The following is a 23,003-nucleotide window of genomic DNA, read 5'->3' on the forward strand; positions in this document are numbered from 1 at the left end:
TCTTCCCTTCTTCCTAACCCTTTCCCCTTGTGATTAAGTGCATTAGTATCTTAATGAAAATGCATTCTGTTTATTGCTCTCTGGGGAAGGGGGAGGTCAGCACACCCGATGCATAAATTGTCATCAGAGACAGTCCGAGCATAATTGCAATTTTGCTGTCCCCGGTCTACAATACCCAGGGTCCATCCAAGTCCCCTGAAACCAGGGCAGACTCCAGTAATTAGCATAGAGTCTGCCTGGGACCACGGCATTGATGAAATATTTCAGAGTTAATCACACTTTGTAAACACTGATTTATATCGACTACCTTTCTGCAGACTGATGTCGCCTCAGTAAATATCACATTAGGGGATTGCAGGATGGGACAGACTCAAATCCTCAGCCACTGCTAGTAACACCTAACCACATATAACCCCTGAAAACTGGTTCAATATGCATGACTTAAAAAAAGCGGGGGACAGGGGGTGGAGAGGGGGAGGCTGTGCATTATCACTTGAGATAAGCCTCTCCGAACTGTCTGACTACATTAGCATTCTAATTCAGGGCATTTGTACTACTAAAAGCAACTACTTTTTTTTTTAACAGAAGAGGTTAAATAATAAGAGTACATAATACTAACAGCATGAATGGAAGTACGCCCCAGCACCTTCCTCGGAGATACCACTGATGCCACGTTCACAGAAAACCAAGGATAAGTCAAAGGAACCAGCCCGGCTGGTTTGTGTCTGAAAATAAAAGGATCTAGAATATGAACTTCAGATGAACCATTTTTCACTGCAGAGTTTCTTAAACCATCACTGAGAACTTATTTGGCACCAGAAGAGTGTTGCAAGTAATTTCCTAGGGGTTCATTAGTATCCTACTACTAGAACCTTCCAGCCACGTGGCCCTCCGTATACGTATTTGAAAAGAAACCCAGGTCTTTGCTTTCTTAGGAAGAGCCGAACAATGATTAGTTAGAAAGAAAAACAACACAAAACAAACAATAAAATAAAATAAAATAGAATAAAACATTTTCCTGCCAGTATTTCTTCCCTTTACGATGCCTGAAAAGTCAACAGGAAGGCAAACTGGTCACTTCCCAGTATGGAGGTGGGAGCAGTAGGTCCCACGCTCAGAACGCAGGGCTGGGGACATCGACTGGGATGATCTACCACCCACCCCCTCCCCCACCCTCCCCACCATCATCTTTCCTTTCAATCTAGTACCTACGCCTCTTTGAAAAGCACACCCTCATCCTGCAGGACAGCAAGCTTCCGACAGGAACCTGACCCAGGCCTGGGTGGGCACACACCTGGGCGACGGCCACTGTGCCCTCACTGATCCCTGTCCAATCCAGGCCGCGGGCCCCTGTCACGTCCCTCTTCCTGTGACTGCTTTGATCACTCACCACCCTAGTTTTTTTAAAAAAAAGCAATAGATCCCCATGGTCTCCTGGATGAAATACATAATATTAGACTAGCTAATGAGGTCCCCACCCCTCAAACGCTCCCCTCCTTTCCCAGCGATGTAACAATCATTGCCTTCCACGAACCTTCTGATGCAGCCGATTTGATGTATGTATTATATTTAATTATTTATCGTGGATTTTTCGTTATATCGTGGGATTTTGCGGTACTGTATATGTATGTTGTTAAAGTTAGGTAGGTTTAAGAGTGTAGAATATGTTTAAGAACATAAGTAGTGTTTATAAAAGTGTGGAAAAATTTAATAAGGGAGTGGGGAAGGTTAATAAGGGACTGGGAACGGTTTATAAGTGTGTGGGAAGAGTTTATAAAGCCTTAAAATATATATAAACACTAAAATAAATGTAAGGTTCCTACTTCGCGGATTTTCACCTATCGCGGGGGGTCTAGAACATAACACCCGCGATAAGTGAGGGATCACTGTATTCCTTTTTGCTGTGTCCTTCAGACTTCCCTGACAACGAGCTATCTTTGCCCCTCGTCTCTTCTTAAAATTACTTCCGTCTCAACGTTCAACTCAAAGTTCAGTCAAACCTCTCATGAACGTTTCCCAGCCCAACCTAGCAGAAAACGATCTCTTGGTTCTCATGTCTTTTCAGGTACCGTCATCCTCCAGACGCTGCAGGCAAGAACTCTTTCTGAGGCGGTAGAGAAATTTTCAACAAGAAAGTAGTGCATGAGTCAAGCGACATCCCTGGAGTGAACTAATATTGTCTTGCCGTCTCAAGGTCATTTATGTGGACGTCAATTACCAGGCCGTCCTGCAGTAATTAACACCCACAAGGTCAAGTGAACTGGACAGCCTATGAGGAAGCCATAGTAAGGGCACCAGGAAAATAATCGTCCAAATCCAGAGGTGTAGGAGAAAATTTAGTTAATTTTCCAAATCTTGAAAAGTACCCTTGACAACAGGGGAACTGCATGACAAAACAGAGAGATTATCAAGAACAAACACAGTAAGACAGAGAGGCTTCTGGGAGTAAGGGGTGCAAAGGGGAAAAAAAAATGTAAGAGGCTTTAAAGGAACTAAAAGTGCACCTTGATATGAAAAGGATAAGAATAAAAGAAAATATAAAGTACAGATAGTTATTTAATTTTTATCTAATGATAATACTCTCTCTCTTTTAAACAATATAGGTACTCTAAGAATTGCAGCCACATTGGAGACTATAATGTAGTTACCAGTAACTCAACAACAGCAGCTAAATCTATGAATGACTCTTCTATGAAGGACTGCACTAAGATTTTAAAATTTCTTCATAAAACAGAATTAATTGTCAAATGGCCACGAGACTGAGGCCGCATACAAAGAACTAGTCTAGCTCCCTTCCTCACTGTTATATTCTATAATTCTTCAATGACAAAGAGAAAGGCAAAGGCTGAAGAATTTCTAATAGTGCCTTAAAATGAATTATAGAAGGAGGAGCTCGGTCTTATTCCTTGCTGAACCCTTGGTACTTTTCGATGAGCCTGGAATTTCGTGTCGTGTGCTGGGACGGGATAGACAGACAGATGTGGCTCCGGCTCTGGAGAAGTCCCAGCCAGCCTTGCAGTGGAGACCAGACACGTCAACGCACGGCCCCAGATCCAGAACGACCACCCACGCTCACACACACGCACCTCCACAAAAGCAGAGTTTACGCTCAGGAAAGCCTGCCAGCCCTTTACCCAGGTGCATGTGTTTGAATTATGCTGTGAAAAGTATATAAATAACTACGTTTAGGTAAAGACCTTTTCCCACAGCTGCAGGAAACACGGCTTTGTAAGAATTTCACCGTGAATAATAGATGGAAAATATAGTGCTCCTGAGTGTTTCCATAAATCACATGTCTGTAGCTTAAGTGTATAGAAACTGTTTACGGTGAAATCAGGTATGCTTCGGCCAAATGTCCTGTTTCAATACATTTGTCTTGACATACCTGGATGATAACCTTGATTTCACTCAGTAACACCGGTTCATATCTTGAAAAACAAATCAACACCCTTCTGAAGAACTCAGTTGCTGGAGGAAAGCCTCTCTCATCTCCGCGAGCTCCCATTGAGCTGCTTAGTTCCTTGCTGTTGGCTAAGATCACCCACCCAACAAAGTCTTTGATCCATATTAGAGTCCACAGCGATGCTGCCCTTGAAAAACATTCCCTGGTCCTTTCACTACTCAAAAAAAAAAAAAAGAAAAAAAGAAAAGAAAGTGCTGCCCCCAGCATGGGGGCACCAATGTTCTGTCTATTTTGGTAACGGCGCAAAGACATGACTCCCAGCAGAACTTAGAGTCTTGATGGGGCGCTTGTTTTCCTCGGTTTATGAAAGTGGAGACCGCATGAAACTATTTCCAGCGGCCACTGTGGGCACCCGGAATGTCACCACGGGGCCCACGCTCAGGACGAGGCAGAAGTTACGTGCACGGCCAAGGATTCTTTCAGACACGGAGTTCTCCTGGCTGACTGCTTGCGATTTTCCACGGCGTGTTTGTTAGAAGGAACCAGGGGCCGCATCGGGCAGCTCGTGATGGCAGGACGGGGATCGTCCCAGTTTTGTCAGGAGCCGGGGCAGTGGGCCGAGCTGAGAGGGAACTGGCATCGGCGTGGAAGCCGTGGGGGTGGGAGGCAGGCTGACGGTAATGATGGGGCCGTTTCCAACATTTCCTGGCGGCCTTTCAGAAAGGCCTGGGATCCGAGTCCTGGTTTCAGAGTCGTCTGTACAATTCATTTGCAGGCAATACAATTTTCTCACTTACTGCTTAATAGAATCTTGCAGCTTGCTGGCGGATGGAATAACAGGGTCTGTGTAAAACTGCGGCCTGGAGAGCCGGCGGGTAATTTGTATATTCCTTTCAGTCGCTTAATGGACTTTTACAGTTTGGCAAGCGAAAGGGCTGAAGGATGTAAATTAGCATGGCATCTCAAAATAAAAATATATGTCAGACCTCCTCCCTGGACGTACATCGCTTGCACGCAGTAATGAAGCGTCCAGACTGATGGAGTTCCCGAGAGTTGCCCTCTTGCTCTGAAGCACGGACATTACGGACTTCACAATTACAAAGCCCATTTGGAAGCATCTGCATATTTCCCCTCAATTGTTTTAATTTTATTAACAGAAGCAAATGGCTGGCGCTGACCCACAGGGCGCTCCAAGTGAGGTTTATCCAATTGTTTTCCAACATTAAGTGATTTTAAAATAATGGGATTGCCTCAGTACACAATTACAGAGCATTAAAAACACGTAGGCAATAATCTGCAGTATTTTTGTTGTAAATGCCCCAAACAAAAGAAAACCTTTTATTGTACGGTAGTAAATGTCCTTTTCCATACAGAGAGAACTTCCCTGTCCTTTTCTTTCCTGTTTTTAATGCTTCCTTTGTTTCTAGCTACTTCTGGCTCATTCCACCTGAAATTAAAAAAATAAATAAATGGCATCTATCTCTGGGATCATATAATATGGAATAATAATCGATTCCATACCTGCTGCAAAAAGTCATAACTCCATCAACGTGCACTTAAGTTGTGTTTTCTTTTTCCAAAGAAAACACCCACAGCTAGACTTCCAGATCACTTACCCAGGGACACGCTCTCTGTCCCCAAAGGCCTGCTTCCGACACTTGTTGAAGCTTTCTTAGAACGGCCACTAGCATTGCTGTACAACCGTAAAGGGGAGGAGGCCCAATTACACTTCATTCGTCGTTACCCAGAACACCGGACTGCCCTCTTTATTGCAAGACACGCTGCCAAGTGAGTTTTGTCCATTATTAAGTTTCAAATCTCCCTAAAAATGTCAAAGCTCTGCAGGTCATTGAAGCTATGTTGAGAACCAAGGGTCTGCCTCCAGCTCTGAAAGAAGACGCCCGAAATTATTACAAACAACGACAGTGGCAGACTCCTAGCGGGGCCCTGGGCCACCTGCGAAGTGGAGGCTGGGATGAGGGCACCGACCCAGCTGGCACCCATCATGCCTGGCGTCACAGAAAGCAATGGTACACACGGGGTTATGCCAGGATCTTATGTTCTTTCCCTTTTTGCTGCCTCTCTACCTTCTAGAAAATGAGGTGGGAGACAGGCGGGTACAGAAAAGGTCTTTTGATATTTGGCTCTTTAAGTGTCTACAGAATGAGCGTCTGATCATCACAAACCTCACACATAAGAGCCATAACGGTACGTAGGCAAGAGAGAAGGCTGTGCATAGGAGAAAAAAAAAAAAGATGAGAAAGAAACCCACAAGCAGACAGACCCTGAGCAACGCGTAGGGACTGGAGACCAGAGCACACACTCTGGGCTTATCGTCTGGGAGAGCCGGGCTGGGCGGGTGGGGCCCCGGAGCCTGCACGGGAACCACCGTCAGGGGTGCCTCCCTGTACTGCCTCCCCAGCCCCACGGCCACACGTCCCCATCGTACTGAACAACAACAACGAAGTGGTTCAGCAAGGAAACAAAGCTGTGACGCGAGGTGAGATCTAGCACTGGTTGCTTTCCCAGTTCAAACGAACATATCCCATCTCAGTGTCTCCCAAACTTGTCAGCATGGCCATCCCTTTATGACGTGAACGCTACAACCACGAACCAAACACGAGGCCCTGTGCACGCGCACCTCAAAAACAAAAAAAGCTGGAAAGCGTTCCCGGACGCCCATCCTCAGCATCTTGCCTTGCGTATGGCTCAGGAAACCACCCGGGGACGAGGGGACAGGAGGAGAGGGGAGAGAGAGAGGCAATGACAGCGCTGGCTTCCAAGCCCAGCTCTGCTATCGATGAGCTGCATGAAGCTGACTTCGTCCCTTCGCCTTTATGATCCTCTGTTCACGGAAGGGCACGGGTGAATCATCAAACCTGCTTTATACACGTTTTAAGCATCACATGAATCCTGTTATTGAAATCACATACACGTGTGTTCTTCCTCCCGGGAAGAAAGGAGGGAAACATTGTCAGAGCCCGTTGTTTATGAAACACTGTGACTCTGGGGTCGAAATCTGGGGCTCGGGGTACGAACAGGGTGTGCCATTGACCCAGAGGAGCTGATGGGGGATTTTCTGTTGCCAGCAACTCCAGCAAGTGCAGCTGTATTTTACAGAGACCAGCAGAGGAGGAAAGTATAATAACTCGTGCCATTTTTAAAGCACCAAACTGTCTAAGAAGTGGATTTCTGAGACGTCACCCCCGTCTCCTTGTGAACATGTGCTGTCACTCCGCCGAAGCTCATAAACGGCCCGTCCCTTTGTGCGATCTGATTATAACGGAGAGGAAAGCGTGTGCAAAGCTCTTCAGAATCTCACCGAGCCTTATCTGTTGCCACCGTCCCGGGGCATCTCTACCCCTGTCCCAAGCCCACGCCCTTGTCTGACACCCACACTGACTCACTCCAGTTTCATTTCTCCATTGAAGCTTTTGTGGGGCCCACAAGACTGAGTTAGGGGGCCTCATAGGATTAACCAGCTCATCTCGCACTGCTCTTACCACTTCACATACTTAATCGCATGTGTCTACCGACCTGCCCGCCTCCTGTCTCAACTCTACAGAGTCCCTGGGGGCAGGGACTTACTCCCCGTGGAACCCCGTGTCCACGGTCCACTCAAGTTCATCGCCCACAGGAGCCTCTCGTTATCTGTCAGCGTGGTTCTTAGTCATCCTGATCCTCATTCCCTCATTTTAATGTTTTGCCTCAAATCATTCAAAAACAGAAAACAAAAAACAAAACTAAGCAGAGTCAGTAACACAGAATAAAAGTGACAGCGATCCCCCGACAATGCATTCCGTGGCATAAAGCAACACAGATATATAAGCCATTAGGCTTCGGAGAACTCCTCCACCCCAGCGGGTCCAGCCCCCGTGTCCTACGCAGACCACACAGGTGAATGCGAACTAACCACCTATGAGTACTTGACCCTCTTCACGAAGGTACAGGCTAGGGAACTGCAGGGCAGACTAAAATGCGGACACCCTGCTATCCAGTAGATTACTCCTTCAATGCACCCATTAACACTTGCTTATCAATCCTGTAATAAACATCAGGGGTGCCAGGCATTCCTCTTTGTGTTTTACATCTTTGAATCCCCACCCCGCAGGGGAGAGAATTCCGTCGTCGTCGGCAGCCGTCCGTCTCCAGAGACGATGGTGTAGCTTCTTAAGAGTCTATCTGCACCGCCGAGAATGGCTGTGCAGTCCGACTCGGGAGTGACACGGTATCTGTCTCCTCCCGTGTTGAATCGACATCTTGCGATGACGCTGGAGTGTCCTCTCCAGTGAAGCTGAAGCTACAGAGCCTGGGCAGGGTGATATGGAGGGTCTGCTGTTGCCCATGCAGCAGACCCCCCCTCTCTTCGCAGCTGAAGGGTCCAAGGGAAAGACGGAGTCAATACAGCTTGGCTTCAGGTGCGCCGCAGGAGTTGCCGGTGTTGACTACAACGTCAAACCGCCTTAGGGACTCCGGCTCCGGATTTTCTGTCGGGGTTTACTCCCTTAGCCTTTCCCCTGAAGAGGTATGCCGCAAGGCAGCGGAAGTTTTTTGGAGTCAGAGTTTTCCTTCTCTGATAGGGGAGAGAATTACGGCCCAAGAAAAGAGGTAAACTTACCCAGCGTCACATGGTCAACCAGGGCCTGAGCTCGGATTTGAACCCAGGCACTCTGGATCCAAAGTCTGTGCTCCTGACTGATACATGCCCGAGGGCGGGGCACTGGGGGTTGAGTGGAAAGGGTAAGAACATCAGTAGTGCAATTTGGGAGTCACAAGAGTCACGGAGATAATATAAAATATAGCGTAGAAAATATAGTCAACACTATGGTAGCAACTCTGTATGCACCAGATGGGTCCTAGAAATATCGGGGGCACCCTTTATGAAGTACATAATTGTGCACCCACTCTGCTGTACACCTGAAAGTAATACAAAATTAAGTAAAATCTGTGCTCTTCACTGGGATGCAATGCTGCGTGACTCTGATCTTTTGAAAGTGAGGGAGTGCTGTTCGAGGTAGAAACACAAAATAGAATTCCTGTCTCCTGAGAGGCTGCTTCACGGAGCTGTCACTGCTGCCGCTGCTGGCCGGGAAGGGAACCCTGGGGCCTGCCCGGGGTGACGTGACAGTGGACCCTGGCATTGCCTTGGCTGTGTCCGACTCACGGTACAAGGGCAGCTGTGGGAGTGGATAGGGTTGCTTTTAAGAGAATGGAATCTCTCAGCACCTCACAGAGAAATCCCTCAACTTATCTCTGTACCAACATGGTCTGCGGCCAGTGTAACTCCACAGACACCAGACAGACCCGTCACCAAAGCAACAGGTGTCAGCCTGTAAACAAGGCATTTTAAAGATCCCCCAATAATGCTATTGTTCATGCCAGTGGGGGGGGGGATGCAATCCACCATCAGGAAGATGTGTTCTGACACACATTTAAGAGAGAGAATGTTTGTAATATAAAAATACACTCGCTGATGAAAACAATGAAGAACATAAGTATCCCTGATCCAAGTTCTGCAGAAAGTCAGTGTTTTCAGCTTTGGCATGACGGTACTTACTTGGAAAAGACACTGCTGTTCTGCAGTGCGGGACATCGCCCACGTGCGTTGTGGGGCCAGTTCATCTTCAGTTGTGAGTCCCTACGGTGCGGGGGCCTGTCACAGGAACCTTCATACAATGGTAGGTGTCGGGGTACAATTCTAGGAGCTAAACTAACCACTAAAAAAACACGGTGGTGAAGTGAGCATTAGCAGATAAAAACCAGGGACCGAGACGGAAAACTGACGTGGCGGTACTGAAGAGCTGGACTCTCACACTTTGCATTTAGGAGATTTCGGAAAAGGATTTATAAAAAATTAAGTACTTTTAAGACTTACTTTTGACTGTTTGACTGCCTCCTCTTTATAAACCTTTACTATCATCTAACTGATGGGGGACTCAAATGCTGGAAAGTTTTAGTTTCAGTAATCAATGTGAGTAACAAGCTATTGTTCCAGGAATTGGAGGTATGACCCACCTCATTCCAGGAGACCATAACCGGTTCCACCTTTGGGCCTCAGGGGGACGGCAGGCAATCAGGATGGTATCTGAGCCACTGCACCTCAGGGCGAGGTGACCAAGCCCAGGACACAAGGACCACCGCCCGGGCACAGATGAAAGAATGCTGCAGCGTTTGTCCCATTATCCCATTAGCCTTTTCCCTGAATTCCAAAGCCCTTACCTACTTTTCTTACAAAAAGGGCCCGTTTATACTGGAATTTAAGACGGTCTCTTAGGGTACAAACCAGCTGTCTTCTCAGAACACCGACCATCTGAATAAAGCGCCATAAAGATTCTGTCCCTGCCTCTGCTTCTTGGGTCTGGTAGGTGACAGGACGCACGGACACCCCTTTTCCAGTTTCATAATCATCTTGTGGGGAACAGTCTTAATTGCCCGTCTTTAACAACGGAATGAAGAATTTTGCCCATGGACTGAAATCTCTCAAGGGAGATTCATTCTAAAATTATTCAGTACTTTAAAAGCTTTAAAAACACATAAAGTAGGGTAAGGAGGAGGTGAAGAGCAACACTCGGGGTTGGAATGTCTGAGACCTGACTGTGTTGGGCAATTATTTCATTGAGCCTGAAGTTCCTCGTGTACAAATAATACAATAATGTGATAGAAGAATTAAATGAGATAATTAATGTAAAGCACTTAGAACAATGTGTGGCGCATCCTAAAAATGGAAAACTCTATTATGATGATGACAAATCAGCAAATTCTTCATCTATTACAGGTACAAAGACATTGTATTAAACTCAAGAAAAGGAAAAGGAGGAAGAGGAGGAGGAGGGGAAGAAGGAAAGAAGTACCAGAGAGGAGGCAGAGGAATTAGAACCCTGGGCACTGCTGGAAAAGAGTATGGTGATTTCTCAAAAAACTGAAAACAGAACTACCATAAGACCCAGCAATTCCACTTATGGGCATAATTTTTTTTAAAAAATGGAAACAGGGTCTTGTAGCGGTAGTGATGGGGGACTCAGATGTGGAAAATGTTAGTTTCCGGTTACAGCTAATAAGCTCAGTAATCAATGTGTGTAAGAAGCTATTATTCCAGGAATTGGAGGTATGACCCACCTCATTCCAGGAGACCATAAACGGTTCCACCTTTGGGCCTCAGGGGGACGGCAGGCAATCAGGATGGTATCTGAGCCACTGCACCTCAGGGCGAGGTGACCAAGCCCAGGACACAAGGACCACCGCCCGGGGCACAGATGAAAGAATGCTGCAGCGTTTGTCCCATTATCCCATTAGCCTTTTCCCTGAATTCCAAAGCCCTTACCTACTCTTCTTATAAAAAGGGCCCGTTTATACTGGAATTTAAGACGGTCTGTCAGGGTACAAACCAGCTGTCTTCTCAGATCGTCTACTATCTGAATAAAGTGCCATAAAGATTCCGTCCCTGCCTCTGCTTCTTGGGTCTGGTAGGTGACTAGCAGCATGAACACTGGCTTTTCTGACTTCAGTATGTGCACCTGCATGTCCGCTGCAGAATTATGATAGCCAAGGAGGGGAGGGGAACAACCTAAGGGCCATTGATGGCTAAATGAAGAGAGAAAACATGCTTTCAAAATGCAATGGAATATTATTCAGCCTTAAAAAAAGAAGGAAATCCTGCCACACACTACAACGTGGATAAACTGAGGACATCTCTCCAAGTGGCCTACACTAGTCATAAAAAAGACCAATACTACATGATTCCACTTATGGAAGGAGGTACTAAAAGTACACAGACTCACAGAAAGATTAGTGGGTTGCCAGGAGGTGGGGGGCATGAACCTGGGGAATTGTTAAATGGATACAGCTTCCGTTTGGTAAGGTGAGGAAGTTCTAAACATCTGCTGAACAATGATGCGCCATCATGAATACCAGTGAACGATAAAAATGGTAAAGATGAAAAATTTAGTGCGATGTGTTTGTTATTTTTCACAAGAAAAATTAAAATAATTTTTTAAAAAATAGAAACAATGCTGAAACATCATTAGTTTCAAACATAAACTTGCATTTACTTTTAATATAAACTAGAAGACTTTACCAACATCCTTTCCCTAACTTTGGTTTCATACAGTGTTTTCAGCTTGTTTAAGGGAACGCCAATGACTCGGCCTTCACTTGGGTGAATGTCTCATCAGCAATTTCAGAAGAAACTGAATTAATGTGGTGGGTTACTTCATCGGTCCTAAGAGAGTATCTGAGTTTATCGAGTAATATATCAGAAAATGAGTCCTTGCCTTCCTTTCCCTCCACGTTCACACTAAAGAAAAAGAACTTCCAAAACAGGCCACTGAGCCCACGCTGCCCTCCCTCACAGCGTCCAAGACTGGAACGTTAACAAGCAGCAATGTGTCCTTCTCTTAGGATTCAGCAAATCATATCGAGACATAAACTTCTGAAACAAATTAGAAAAAAAAAAAGTGATGCTACTATTCACATCAAAAGGAACTTCAGACAACAGAACTCTCCTCTCTCTCTCTCTCTCTCTCTCTCCCCCTATCTTTATTATAAACATTTAATCTACTGTAACTGGATTTAACCATAACAAATTCTGAGTTGATTGGAGAAAGGGTCTTATCATATAATTACTTTAACATATGGGATAAAACGCATGAATTTTGAAGAATATAAAGTACAAAATATCATTCTTACAATTTGTACTCAAGCATTTAACATGGTGCCCCTCAGACTGGAGCTATTCAAACAGGGTAATTTACTGGGGGCCTCCGGGAATGAGGCCGCCTTACTTATCAGGGCTTTGTTCTGGGCTTTGAGAGCAGAAGAAAAGAATGAAAGGTTTAGTATCTTAAAAGATACCTTGGGGCTTGGAAGTTTATCGTGCAATCCAAGAACAGCCTCCACACAGTGGTGAGCATGGGGACAGGGCCGAAGTCCCGTCTCAGCCCCAGCCCACTACCTAGGAAGCACCACTACAAATGTCAAAACCCGCACCTTGCTAACAGAGGGAAGTCAGTGCACTTTGAGAGACTTAATCGGGACCCACCCGTGAAGTCCCTCAGATGGAAGCATGCCAACCCTGCCGACTTCCTTCTCAGTGGGTATCGTCGGGAGGTTGGTGGGACAGCCCTTAGGGTTTGACGAGCTGTAGGCTGGGGCGGGCTAAGACAAGAGACTATGTCACCAACAAAATCCCTGGAGGACAGGGCGATGCTTGGGCTCTCTTTTCAGAGAGCGATGGAATCCGGAACAGGAATGTCTGGATGCTCAGGCGGGTCAGGGCGCAGGAGAAACGGGCAGGTATCACTGGATGGGGGATGCTGCCCCCCTGGGGCCAGAGCAGCTGGAGCTCTCAGGCCAGCTCCGCCCACGGCCTCACCTGCGAGCATCTTCCCTTCTGGGCTCTTTCTGAGGCCAGGGGCTCAGGTAAGCCCCAGGGAGCCTGATTTTATTTTCCCAGTGCCGAGGGAAATTTTCGAAAGGAAAAAATGTATTAAAAGAAAAGAAAATACATATGTAACGATAACCCAGAAAGCACCCTCATTTTTCCTGATGGTATAATGGAAGCCATATCAGAGCAGAACCAATGAAGAATATACTAATATGATGGGTATACGAGAAGCTCAGTGAAATATGAAGGTAGAGCTATTTCAAAAGTTACTTAAAAGCTTCCTTTTTAAGTTAATTGTGACTAATGTACTTTTAAGAATTTGTGATAATAGTACTACTACAAAATAGCCTTTTTCTAATAAATAAAAATAAATTAATATCATTTGCCAAACATAAAATACACACTGTAACTTCTTTCTCATCACTGAGAAATGACAGACACTATGACGGTCACTCGTTTTGTAAACATACTGTAAGGAAAGTAAATTCTGTCCGGCTAATTTGACTAATTGCCAATCTCACTAATTCAGAGTGAACTACAGTTGGACATTTTACCATGACAGGGAAGTTACATTGCAAATTCAGTCCATCCCTCAATGCCACTGGCATATACCCCTCACATGGGGCAGGCTCTTACCCCACGTCACCGGGAGGAAAATGTGCCCTAAGAGGGAAAGTTAAAATGATGTGTCACCTTTGAATGACTTTCAACACACCGTACCATAATATGATAAGGTTAAGAAATATGGAAAATGACAGCAAAGATTCTGGGGTCTCGAACCTAAGCTCCTAGCAGCTGCAGGACAAACTATGGTGACAATCATTAAGCTTTCTTGTGTTTTCTTTTCCTTGATTAAAGAGCAACCATGCCATTTAATCTCTGAAAATAATTGCTCATTTTATACAACCCAAGACCCAGCTTTCTGTCAGCCATGCTCTGCGCTACTTTACCTTAATTTACATTGATTCTGTTTTCTGATTAGCTTGCTGATACACTCAAGGCTATGTCATTGTGAACCGAGAAAAGGACTAGAAAATTCTGATCCCTGGAAAAGTAAAAATACTCTGAATACTGAGATAATGGACTAAACAGTCTTTGTGACAGAAAACGTGCTTTGATTTAAACAAATGCTATGCGAAGCTGTGTAGGAAGTCTCCTGGAATGAAAATCTTGGTAGTCAAGGCTGCTTTCAAGGAAGTACTTTGAGGGTGTTTGGTACAGCTGACATCCAGCTGCGGCTAGCAGTCAAATCAAGTCTGGGCCTGTTTTTATATGGCCCCAAGCTCAGGATGGCTTTTATGTTGTTAAACACCTTTAAAAATAAAACCAGGCAGAGTATACAACAGAGAAGGTATGTGACCCACAGATCCTAGGATACTTAGAATCGACTCACTATCTGTTTTATAACAAACTCAGTAAGTAGTGAGGAAAATGTGGGTCAATTCCTAAAAGTCAGAACAGACTATGAAAAACAAAACATTCATTCATCCCAGGAAGTAGGTCTGCTAAGTTAAAACTAAGAAATAAAACCATAAATTATGCTATTTCCTAAGACACCCATTTACATAATATATACTCTCAACAAGGAAAGTCTGCAATACTATTGAAGTAAACACTGAAGAGAAGTGTTAAAATGGCAGGAGCAGACTAATATTTCTCATTTATAATTTGGCAACATTAATGCATTTCAAAAACTAGACATAATTGGCATCAAATGTAAGGAAAAAAAAGTCACACTTATAATAAAAGCAAGTTCTGAGTCAAAGCAAATGAATTCTTGACAATATTTCTTTTGAAAATATTACCACAATATTTAATTGAATACCGCATCTACACTTATAAATCACTGGGATTCTTCAAGTCAATTTAGACATTTCTATATTATTTGGGGTTTTAATTTTAGAACATATTAGAGATTTCAAGCTCCCATTTACAAGCCAGGGTAATTACCTTCTCTAAACACTAAGTTAAACAGAAGTTAATTTATGATGTTTCTTTGGAAAGTTCCTACGACATAACAGATCATTGGTAAGTACCTATTTCCTCCTGCGCCGCAAGCAGTCCATCCCACAACCAAAATAGCACATGATGGCAAAGAAAATGCAACACCCAGAGAAGGTCCTCTAGGCCCACGCGCCGTTCAGGAAAGGGCCGGCCATTCAGGGCGGAGAAGTCTGCAGAATCAAACCCAGGCGATGTCTGTCCATAGCCTGCAGCACACGACTTGCAGGCAAGTGCCTAATCTTTAACGTCCCCTGTTGAAGGTGACGCTCAGGCTCTTACCACTGCCTGCTGAGACCCTGACAGTCCTGGGCTTTGTTGCTAGTACCAGGGATCCATCGACAGGCCAAGCCGACAGCCCAGCTGGGGCCCACTCCCTTGGACCCCACAATCCCGAGGACCGAGAACCCTCGACTTTGCTGGCTAAATTGCAATATGCTCCACTCCGGGGCCCTTCCGCGGGTCCACTCTCTGGAAGGGTCCTGGGCAGGACTCCAGGGCTGCTGAGCACAGCTTAAGGCTGGTGCAGAGCCAGGGGGCAGCTGTTTGGGGGGGGTCCGCGGGCCTTGGACACGTGAGCAGGGGTGTCCACACTACGTACAGGACAGGACAGGAGTGGAGGGGGGCAGACGTGGGCTGGCCACCACCACCTGAGGACTGACTGCCCAAATCCACCGAAGTCAATCCCTTAGTGAGCACTCACTACGGGCCAGGCGCTCAGCACCGTCCCGCCTGAAACGGGGGCTCACAGAACCCCAGGTCTCGGGGCTGGTAAGCGGTGGAGACTCGGGGACCTGGTTTTATAGGAATCCAAACCCATGCTATAATGGACATCTGAAAAACAACAGCAACAACAATATATATATAATGTTCTCCTTTTAAAAGTGGAGAAAAGAAGGCTTCTTGTCTCCAGCCCTGGGATGATCAGTTGCTACATTAACCATACAAATATATGTAAGTAATAAAATGGGTATTGACTTTTTTAGGTATAAAGACATTTTTCTTCTCTTGCCTCCCTAACAAGCATCCAGGGAAAACATAAGAAGATAAAAACAAAAAAAAAAAAAAACAAACAAACAAACAAAAAACCCCTACTCATTTATGAATTGAGGCCAAAATTAGAACCAGGGGAAAAAAATCAGAATTAATTAATAAGCCTAGAAAATGACGCTGAAGTCACTGCTTCCCTGTAACACTGCTGGATGATGGGCTAGCACTGTCAACATCTTCTAAAAAGATTTTGGTCAACAGAAAACACAAACAAACAATCAAAAATCTTGATTTTTACCTAGCTACGTGCTGACCTAATTCAATACTTTTCCAATGATAACTTGAAAACATTCAATAAATAAAATAGGCCTTTCTGGTTGACGTTCCCTGAAATCTATGATTAATTACCTTTCAGAACCGGAATATCACGCTCAGCTTTGCCAAGAACAATTCTCATTACTTTTCCCCAGATGCGCTCTGGATATATATATGTTCTTGTGGCTTTAAATGGAAGAAGTATTTTTCCCAACTTTTAAAATGTGTATGTATTACATGTTGTATAACCCATCTTAGAAATAAATTATTATACTAAGAATTATGCGTTGGGGTGCACCCATCCCTTGGTAAATTCAATGAGAGCAGAAACCACACTTGTATCAAGTCCTGGCCACCGGGGCTGGGAGACCCGGGGAAGACTGTTCTTAAGGCAAAATGCATAATTGCTGGGCTATCTAGGAAGAGCTTAAAAGGAGGGAATGGGGAAGCTACCATTGATCTGTCAGAGACAGTTTGGCTTCAGTGCTGCCTGAAGGCTTGAGAATGGATCCTCTGGTCCTTTCAGGCTCTGAATAAACATCTGGGAGGACACCTACCAAACCGGTTCCGTCACTTTCAAATCTCTGGAGCTCCATTGCTATCACCCTTTGACCACAGAAGGGAGGGGCCGTTCCAATCTTCCTTACAATTACCACCCTAATTATTACATTACGCTTTCAAAACGTAATCCCTTTATTTGCCTCACTGCCTTTCTGGGGCCAAGCAAGCACCGAGGTGGGCTGCCCGCCGGTGTCCTCGCAGCGGGGCCTCGCGCAGTGCCACGCAGCTGCCAGCGGGCCAGGTGGGCCCGTCCGGAGTGCTAATCCGGACAGTGACATCTCTGTCTCCTGCTCCAAATCCGTGAGAGGTGCCTGCTCCAACACGGAGCAGACCTGAGCATATTCATCAATGCCAAGAATCACCCTGTGCTCTGCCCTGTTACGCGTTTGGTCGCGTTTCAGCACCGGAAGGAGTAAGCAGGCACAGCGTTCCAACTGTTTCATTCCACTGATTGTTCAGTAAGTAACGGCTGCACAGCTATTCATACCTAAGCTAGACGGTCTGCTTAAACAGCTCCCAGGAAATTGTGTTTTTCAAATACTTGTTCTAGCTTTAGAAAACATACTGAGGTCCAAAGAGTTTAACCTACCCTCTCTCATCCACCCCAAAATATCAGGTTTTCCCTCAAGACAGGAGACATTTGTATGAGGAGTTCACCTCAATCCACCAACCTTTGGAAACAGAGCTTTAATAAAATGTAGATAAAAAAATAAAACTCTAGCCAGCAAGCTGCCTGGCTCACAGCAGATTCTCAGAAAGTATTTGTTGAGAAAGTGGGAGTGTTTTACACACTAAGAACCTTCTTCATATGTCAGTATACGCAGTATTTATTAAAGCATCACAAAGTATCTGCTTATCTTTGTGTAGGGAGACTCAGAGCTGTGTACACTGAGTTAACAAAATCAACTTACTAACAAGTCAAATATTAGATACGCTGTAACGTCAGTATTCTGATGCTGTTGACAATGGCTGGTAAGCACCCCAAAACTGGAAGTGCATTTTATTCCCAAGTTTTGCCATTTTGTAAATGGCCCAAAGAGTTTTTTCCAAAGGGAAGGGAGGCTTTGCATGTAGACTGTCATTGTTTTTACTTACATGTGATTTTATACTTCACTTAGGTAGGAATGCCTTCAATTAGAGTAAATAAAAGAAGGATTTTAATAAGAAAATGCTAATAAAATACGGCAATGATGATCCAGAAAATATGAAAGGATAGCTATTAAAACATTTCGGTCCTCCTCCCTAAGCTGGCTTACGTTAGCTATAACTATGAAAGACTATGAAAAACTTGGGCTTACATATCTACTCTATTATGTAAGCGTTATGATGTCTGGAGAAACCATGCGTCAGCCATGAGTCCAGGAAGCCACAGGCCAGAACACACCCAAGCCAGGAGGAGGTGGTACAACCTGCCCCTGAATGGGCACCGGAACGTTCGCTGCGACTGATCGAGAAGCCCTGCCCTGCCAGATGCTCCTCCAAGAAGGGTAGGGGGTTCCTCGGGTGCACAAAAAGCGTTTCAGAAGCACCTTTGGATCAAATATTGAGAAGGATCCGAGTTTCACAAACAATCTCGTTTGCACTTTAAAACCTGGAACATCACGAAGTCATTAAACTGATTTCTGCTGGGCCCCACGAGAGACCATGAGGTGACAATGGTCGGTGCCAAACCAGCAGCAACGTGGTAATAGAGAGGGCGTTCCCCCACTTGGGTGAGAGTCTTCCTGGGGGGCTTGGCAAGCGCAAACCGCTGGGCTCACCCCCGAAATGTCTCATGGAGGTGATCTGGGTTCATATTTCCAACAAATCCCCACATGCCCAGGTGATCTAGGGACTGCATGCTGAGAAGCAGTTACAGAACACAGCCCGGCATAGGGCAGTAGTGCCAACCTTGGCTTTGCCTTGAACATTAGCTCAGAAGATTTCAAAACCCACCCTGTTCTGGGCGCACCCAAGGCCAATTAATTCAGAATCGGGGGGTGGGGGGCAGGGTGTGAGCCCTGGGATCGGTGATTTCTTAGTCGCCAGGTATTTCCAGTGAGCTGGCAAGATTGAGAGCTACGGAGATGTGGCGGGAAGGCACCCTTGTATCTGTAACTATTTACGAAGATGCATTTTGTAAACCACTGAACAGAGCAGAATCACTGATGTGCTGAGGATTCTCAATAAATAATTCTTCCTTTCCCCTGTTTTCTCCAAAAGGTTATCACAAAGGATCTAAAAAAAAGGGAAATACGATTTTCTTGAAAGAATACAGGTCTTTAACTTTTGAAATGAACTGACTGTGTTCTGTATTTGTGGATTACTAATTTAAAGAGGCACATACAAAGTTGTCATGTTTTTTCTATATTTTATATGGGAAATAATATTGTTAATTATAATCTGGAGACCTAGAAAGGCTTGGGTATGTCTAATATATGTGTACTTTAATTTGGTATAATTTGGAACAGTTTTTAAATACAAATTCATGAAAAGGGTGGAGAAAGTATAGCCAATCATAGAGAAGGCAGGAAAGCAGTAGATAATTAAAATTGTCGAGAGCAGCAGTTCTCGAAGTCTAGTCCCTGGACCAGCAGTGTCAAAATCACCTGAAATTTTGTTTAAAAACATACATGCTTGGGCCCCTACCCCAGGTCTGAGAAATCAGACACTCCGGGGGTGGGTCCCAGAGCCTCGTGTTCTAACACTGTCTCCAGGTGGTCTGGTGCAGCCTGCAGCTGGGAAACCACTGATCTAAAGCATTTATTATTTCCACGCATCTGCAAGAATAACAGGAGAGCCCAAAGCGCTACAAAGCCCGTGTGCATCTGTTCGGTCGCTTTATAGCCCGACATCGCTCTGATCACAGCCACGGTCCTTTGTTTCCATCCTTCGAGCGTCACAGAGAAAGAAGAATCGACCGGGGGCATCCCTGGAACAGTTTATCCTGTAAGGCCCCCTCTATCAATTTTAATCTCTTTCTATTGTGAGCTCAAGATAGAATTAAGACAGTGAAACTTGACCAACAAGGTTAAGAACTAGGGAAACCAACCAACCCCCCACCCAACCCTCAGGTGAGTTGGCACGAGGTTAGGGGGTTCCCAGGTCCCAAACTAACCTTGAATCGTCCTCTTGAAGAACGCCTTGCAGGCTTCACAGGACGCGACCCCATAGTGGTACCCAGAAGCGATGTCGCCGCACACCAAACACAGTCTCTTGGGCATGGAGTTGAGCATGTACTCGCACTTGGTCTGGGGGTCTTCCACAATCGTGCTGGAGCAGTCATCATACAGTTTCCTGACGGGCCCACTCCCTCCGAGGATCGGGGCGGAAGGGTAGAGCGGTGGCGAGTCCAGTCCGTTCTGGTGGCCATTCATGGTTGAACTGTAGCTCCCACTCGCGTCCGAAGAGCCCCCGGGGCTGTGGTGGTTGACGCTGTCCGTCAGGGAGGCCGGGCTGGAGGGTTCCGTCTTGATGAAGGACGAACAGCTGGAATCAATGTGTCGATCTTTGTTGGACATTCTGCAGAGAAGCCTGCGATTGAGGGAGAGACAAACAGAGGGAGGAAGAGAAGGAGAGAGAGTCAAACACAGCGGCCACAAGAGGCAGAAACAGAGGGAAGGTAAAACAAAGTAGAGGCAGTGAAAGGGAAGAAGGAAGGGAGGCAAAAAACAGAAGAATTCCTATATTAAAGACGATGCTCTTTGAGAGCGCTGCCTCAGGCCCAGGGGCTTCGCATCACTCACACGCTCGTCAATACCTCTTGTTGTACAAGAAGGGGATCAGCATGCGGGCGTGACCGGGTTACAGAGAAGTGCCCAGACAGCCATGAATAAAAGCTCTAATGGGTCCAGCTCCCGTTATTTTACCTTCCTCTTGGAGAACCACTATCAACATTCAAATCAACTCTCTAGATTATAAACGGTCCCACAGAGCAGGAGGGACTTGCAAAGTCCCCATCAAGTCTAAAATAGTATTTATTTTCACTCTGCTTTTCCTTTCCCCTTTCGGATTCTGCAATCCCTTGATCATGAGAAGAATCAAATTTTTATTTTCAAGACTGAACAGATGAGTCTCTGGCTCTGGGATTACCGTTGGTCAGCATAGTTCCTTAAGCATCACCATGTCCTTGAGTGATCTAAGACACGAAGGGCATATACCCTCCATCACGTGGCTTCTTTATTTAAATGGTGCTATTTCATAGGCATTAAGCAATATAGAGAGAGATCAAGTATGAAATTCTAGGTGATGTCTAAGGATTACTTCCTAGAGCCCATACAACTCATGAAATGATCACCAACATTGAATAATTCTGTGTGTGTGTGTGTGTGTGTGTGTGTGTGTGTGTGTGTCATTTGCCACTGTAGGGAAGATGAAACAGTAAAAGCCACCTGAGGCTCCAGTATACCTGTGCATCCACAGATTTGATATTTTATATTTAGCAAAGTAAGAAGGTGTCACATTTTATACTAGAAAACCATGAGATTTGTAATGGTCCCCCTTTCTCCCTGTCTTGTGGTCTTTGAACATGATACCTTCTGAAAACAAGTATGAACAGCTATTGCGACAAACTCGCTTATCTAGAAGAAACTTACTGCCCATCTTTCTTTATTGGGCCCATAAGGGATTCTGTTTCTGAAAAGGCAATTAGATGAAAAGATATGATTGGACCTATTTTACTTCCGCTTAGCCACAGGGCAAAATCCCTGTCAGCAAAGTCTCTAAGACCCTTCTGATCACCCACAGAAAAAAAGAGGTGACAGTGGAGAAAGGGACTTGGATCACTGCTTTGGAATGGAAAGATGATTTCTGGGAACCACCCAGGATATCGGTCACTCACCAGAATTTGGGGGAGTCCTCACAATATAGCCAGGTGGACACAGTGATCTCTTTCACTATAAATCTAGTGATATGTTAATCACCACACAGACCTCACGCTCTCCTCCACAAGTCCCTTCCGTCACTGTCCTGTTACTTTAAAATGAAGGAAAAAAGGAAGGAACTTCCCATCAGGAATGTGAAGTGTTCCACGAAAACCACCTCTAGAGCAGGAATATGCCTCCCGACCCCTACCCTGCCCATCGGACATCGCGTTCCGCTTCCTGAAGTTCAGCAGCCTCAGGACGACGTGAGAAAAGCAACCAGGAAGGAGAAAGAGCCCAGAAGATGTGGCCAGTTGCCCACCCGTGTTTTCCTTTCCGCAGGAACCAGCAGAAGGAAACATCGCCCCGTGGCCAGCCTGAAAGAGGGTGCCCTGTCCTCCCGTCGGGGGCTTGTCCCCGTCACCGCTAATGAGCGCTGTAATTAATAGATGGCTCTCCCTGTCTCCCTGCTTGCTCTGGGAGCTGAGCACTTCCCTCAAGTCAGCGTTTAAAAGAAAGCGGGTCGGCGCTGACTTACACCAGCCTGCAAATCCCTTTTAATTTAGAGCACTTACCCCACACTCTTCACTTATTACCTTATAATTACGGGGCCGCTCGCACATACATTATGATCTTAGCCTAGAACTGGAAGTTATTAGGGTACTAAAACATGGCTGTCCCCGCTTCCTCTCTGTGGCACTGCATTTCTCGCAGCTATGACAATTAACTCTTTCGCCTCGGCCTGCCGGCACCGCTTCTGAATTACCCGCTCCCGCCCGAAAAGAGTTGCTATGCGCTTCTTCATCGCAAAACATACCATGTTTCCTTCAGGCCCTCTTTTTTCTTTCTCTTTTCTTTTATCATCTGTGGTCCCTTTTTCCCCAATTTTCTCTCTCCCAGACTTTCACTCATAGACTTCTAAAATTTGCAGAACGCTTGATTAAGGAACAAGGCCACACATGACCCTTCCATAAAGAGCGCAGTTACTTGTTACATCACTAGATGTTTATGTGTCAAATGCACGTTGTTACGGTGCCTGAAAAAATTGGGGAGTCTCCAGCCAGCTGTCTCCTCCAGAAGCTCTGTCCACAGCTTGGCAATCACCTGGATAGACTCAGGGACGCCGAGGAAATTCAGGGTGTCGGGGAAGTCTCTGAACAACGGTACGTATTACCTTTCAGAGCCTCAGAAATTTCCTGAAAATCATACAGCTAGAAAGCATAAGAGCTGGGATTCAAACTCAGGTCTGACCCCAAAGGCCAGTGTAGACATGTCTTAACACTACCAGAGAGATTTTAAAGGTGTTCATTGATTTCTGTAAAATGGCCAAACAAGGAGGGGCACGGTGTCACCAGTGGGGACCTATTCCATCCACAGCTCAGCCATGAGCAGAAAGGGGACCCAGGGGTCACTGCACTGGCTGAGGGTCGTTCCTGCTGAGTCCCCTCTCCAGTATGGGAGCGATGCCTGAGCAGAATCTCTGGAAGAACACAGTGGTCTCCTAATGACT

At 45.6% G+C, this 23,003-nt stretch overlaps 1 protein-coding gene across 2 annotated transcripts in view; it reads right to left on the minus strand.

Moving 5' to 3' along the window:
• The window catches only part of ESRRG (estrogen related receptor gamma), a 237,960-nt gene that overhangs the window by 117,126 nt on the left and 97,831 nt on the right, over nucleotides 1-23,003 (minus strand). For both annotated transcript variants that reach the window (XM_090263305.1, XM_090263304.1), the window contains one exon: nucleotides 19,750-20,165. In XM_090263305.1, coding sequence (XP_090119431.1) covers nucleotides 19,750-20,152 — 403 coding nt within the window. In that variant the 5' untranslated portion in view covers nucleotides 20,153-20,165. The remainder of the gene's footprint in view (nucleotides 1-19,749; nucleotides 20,166-23,003) is intronic.

The sequence above is a fragment of the Furipterus horrens genome, unplaced genomic scaffold (genome assembly GCF_987537825.1).
Source record: "Furipterus horrens unplaced genomic scaffold, mFurHor1.1.pri manual_scaffold_15, whole genome shotgun sequence".
In the NCBI taxonomy this organism is placed as follows: domain Eukaryota; kingdom Metazoa; phylum Chordata; class Mammalia; order Chiroptera; family Furipteridae; genus Furipterus; species Furipterus horrens.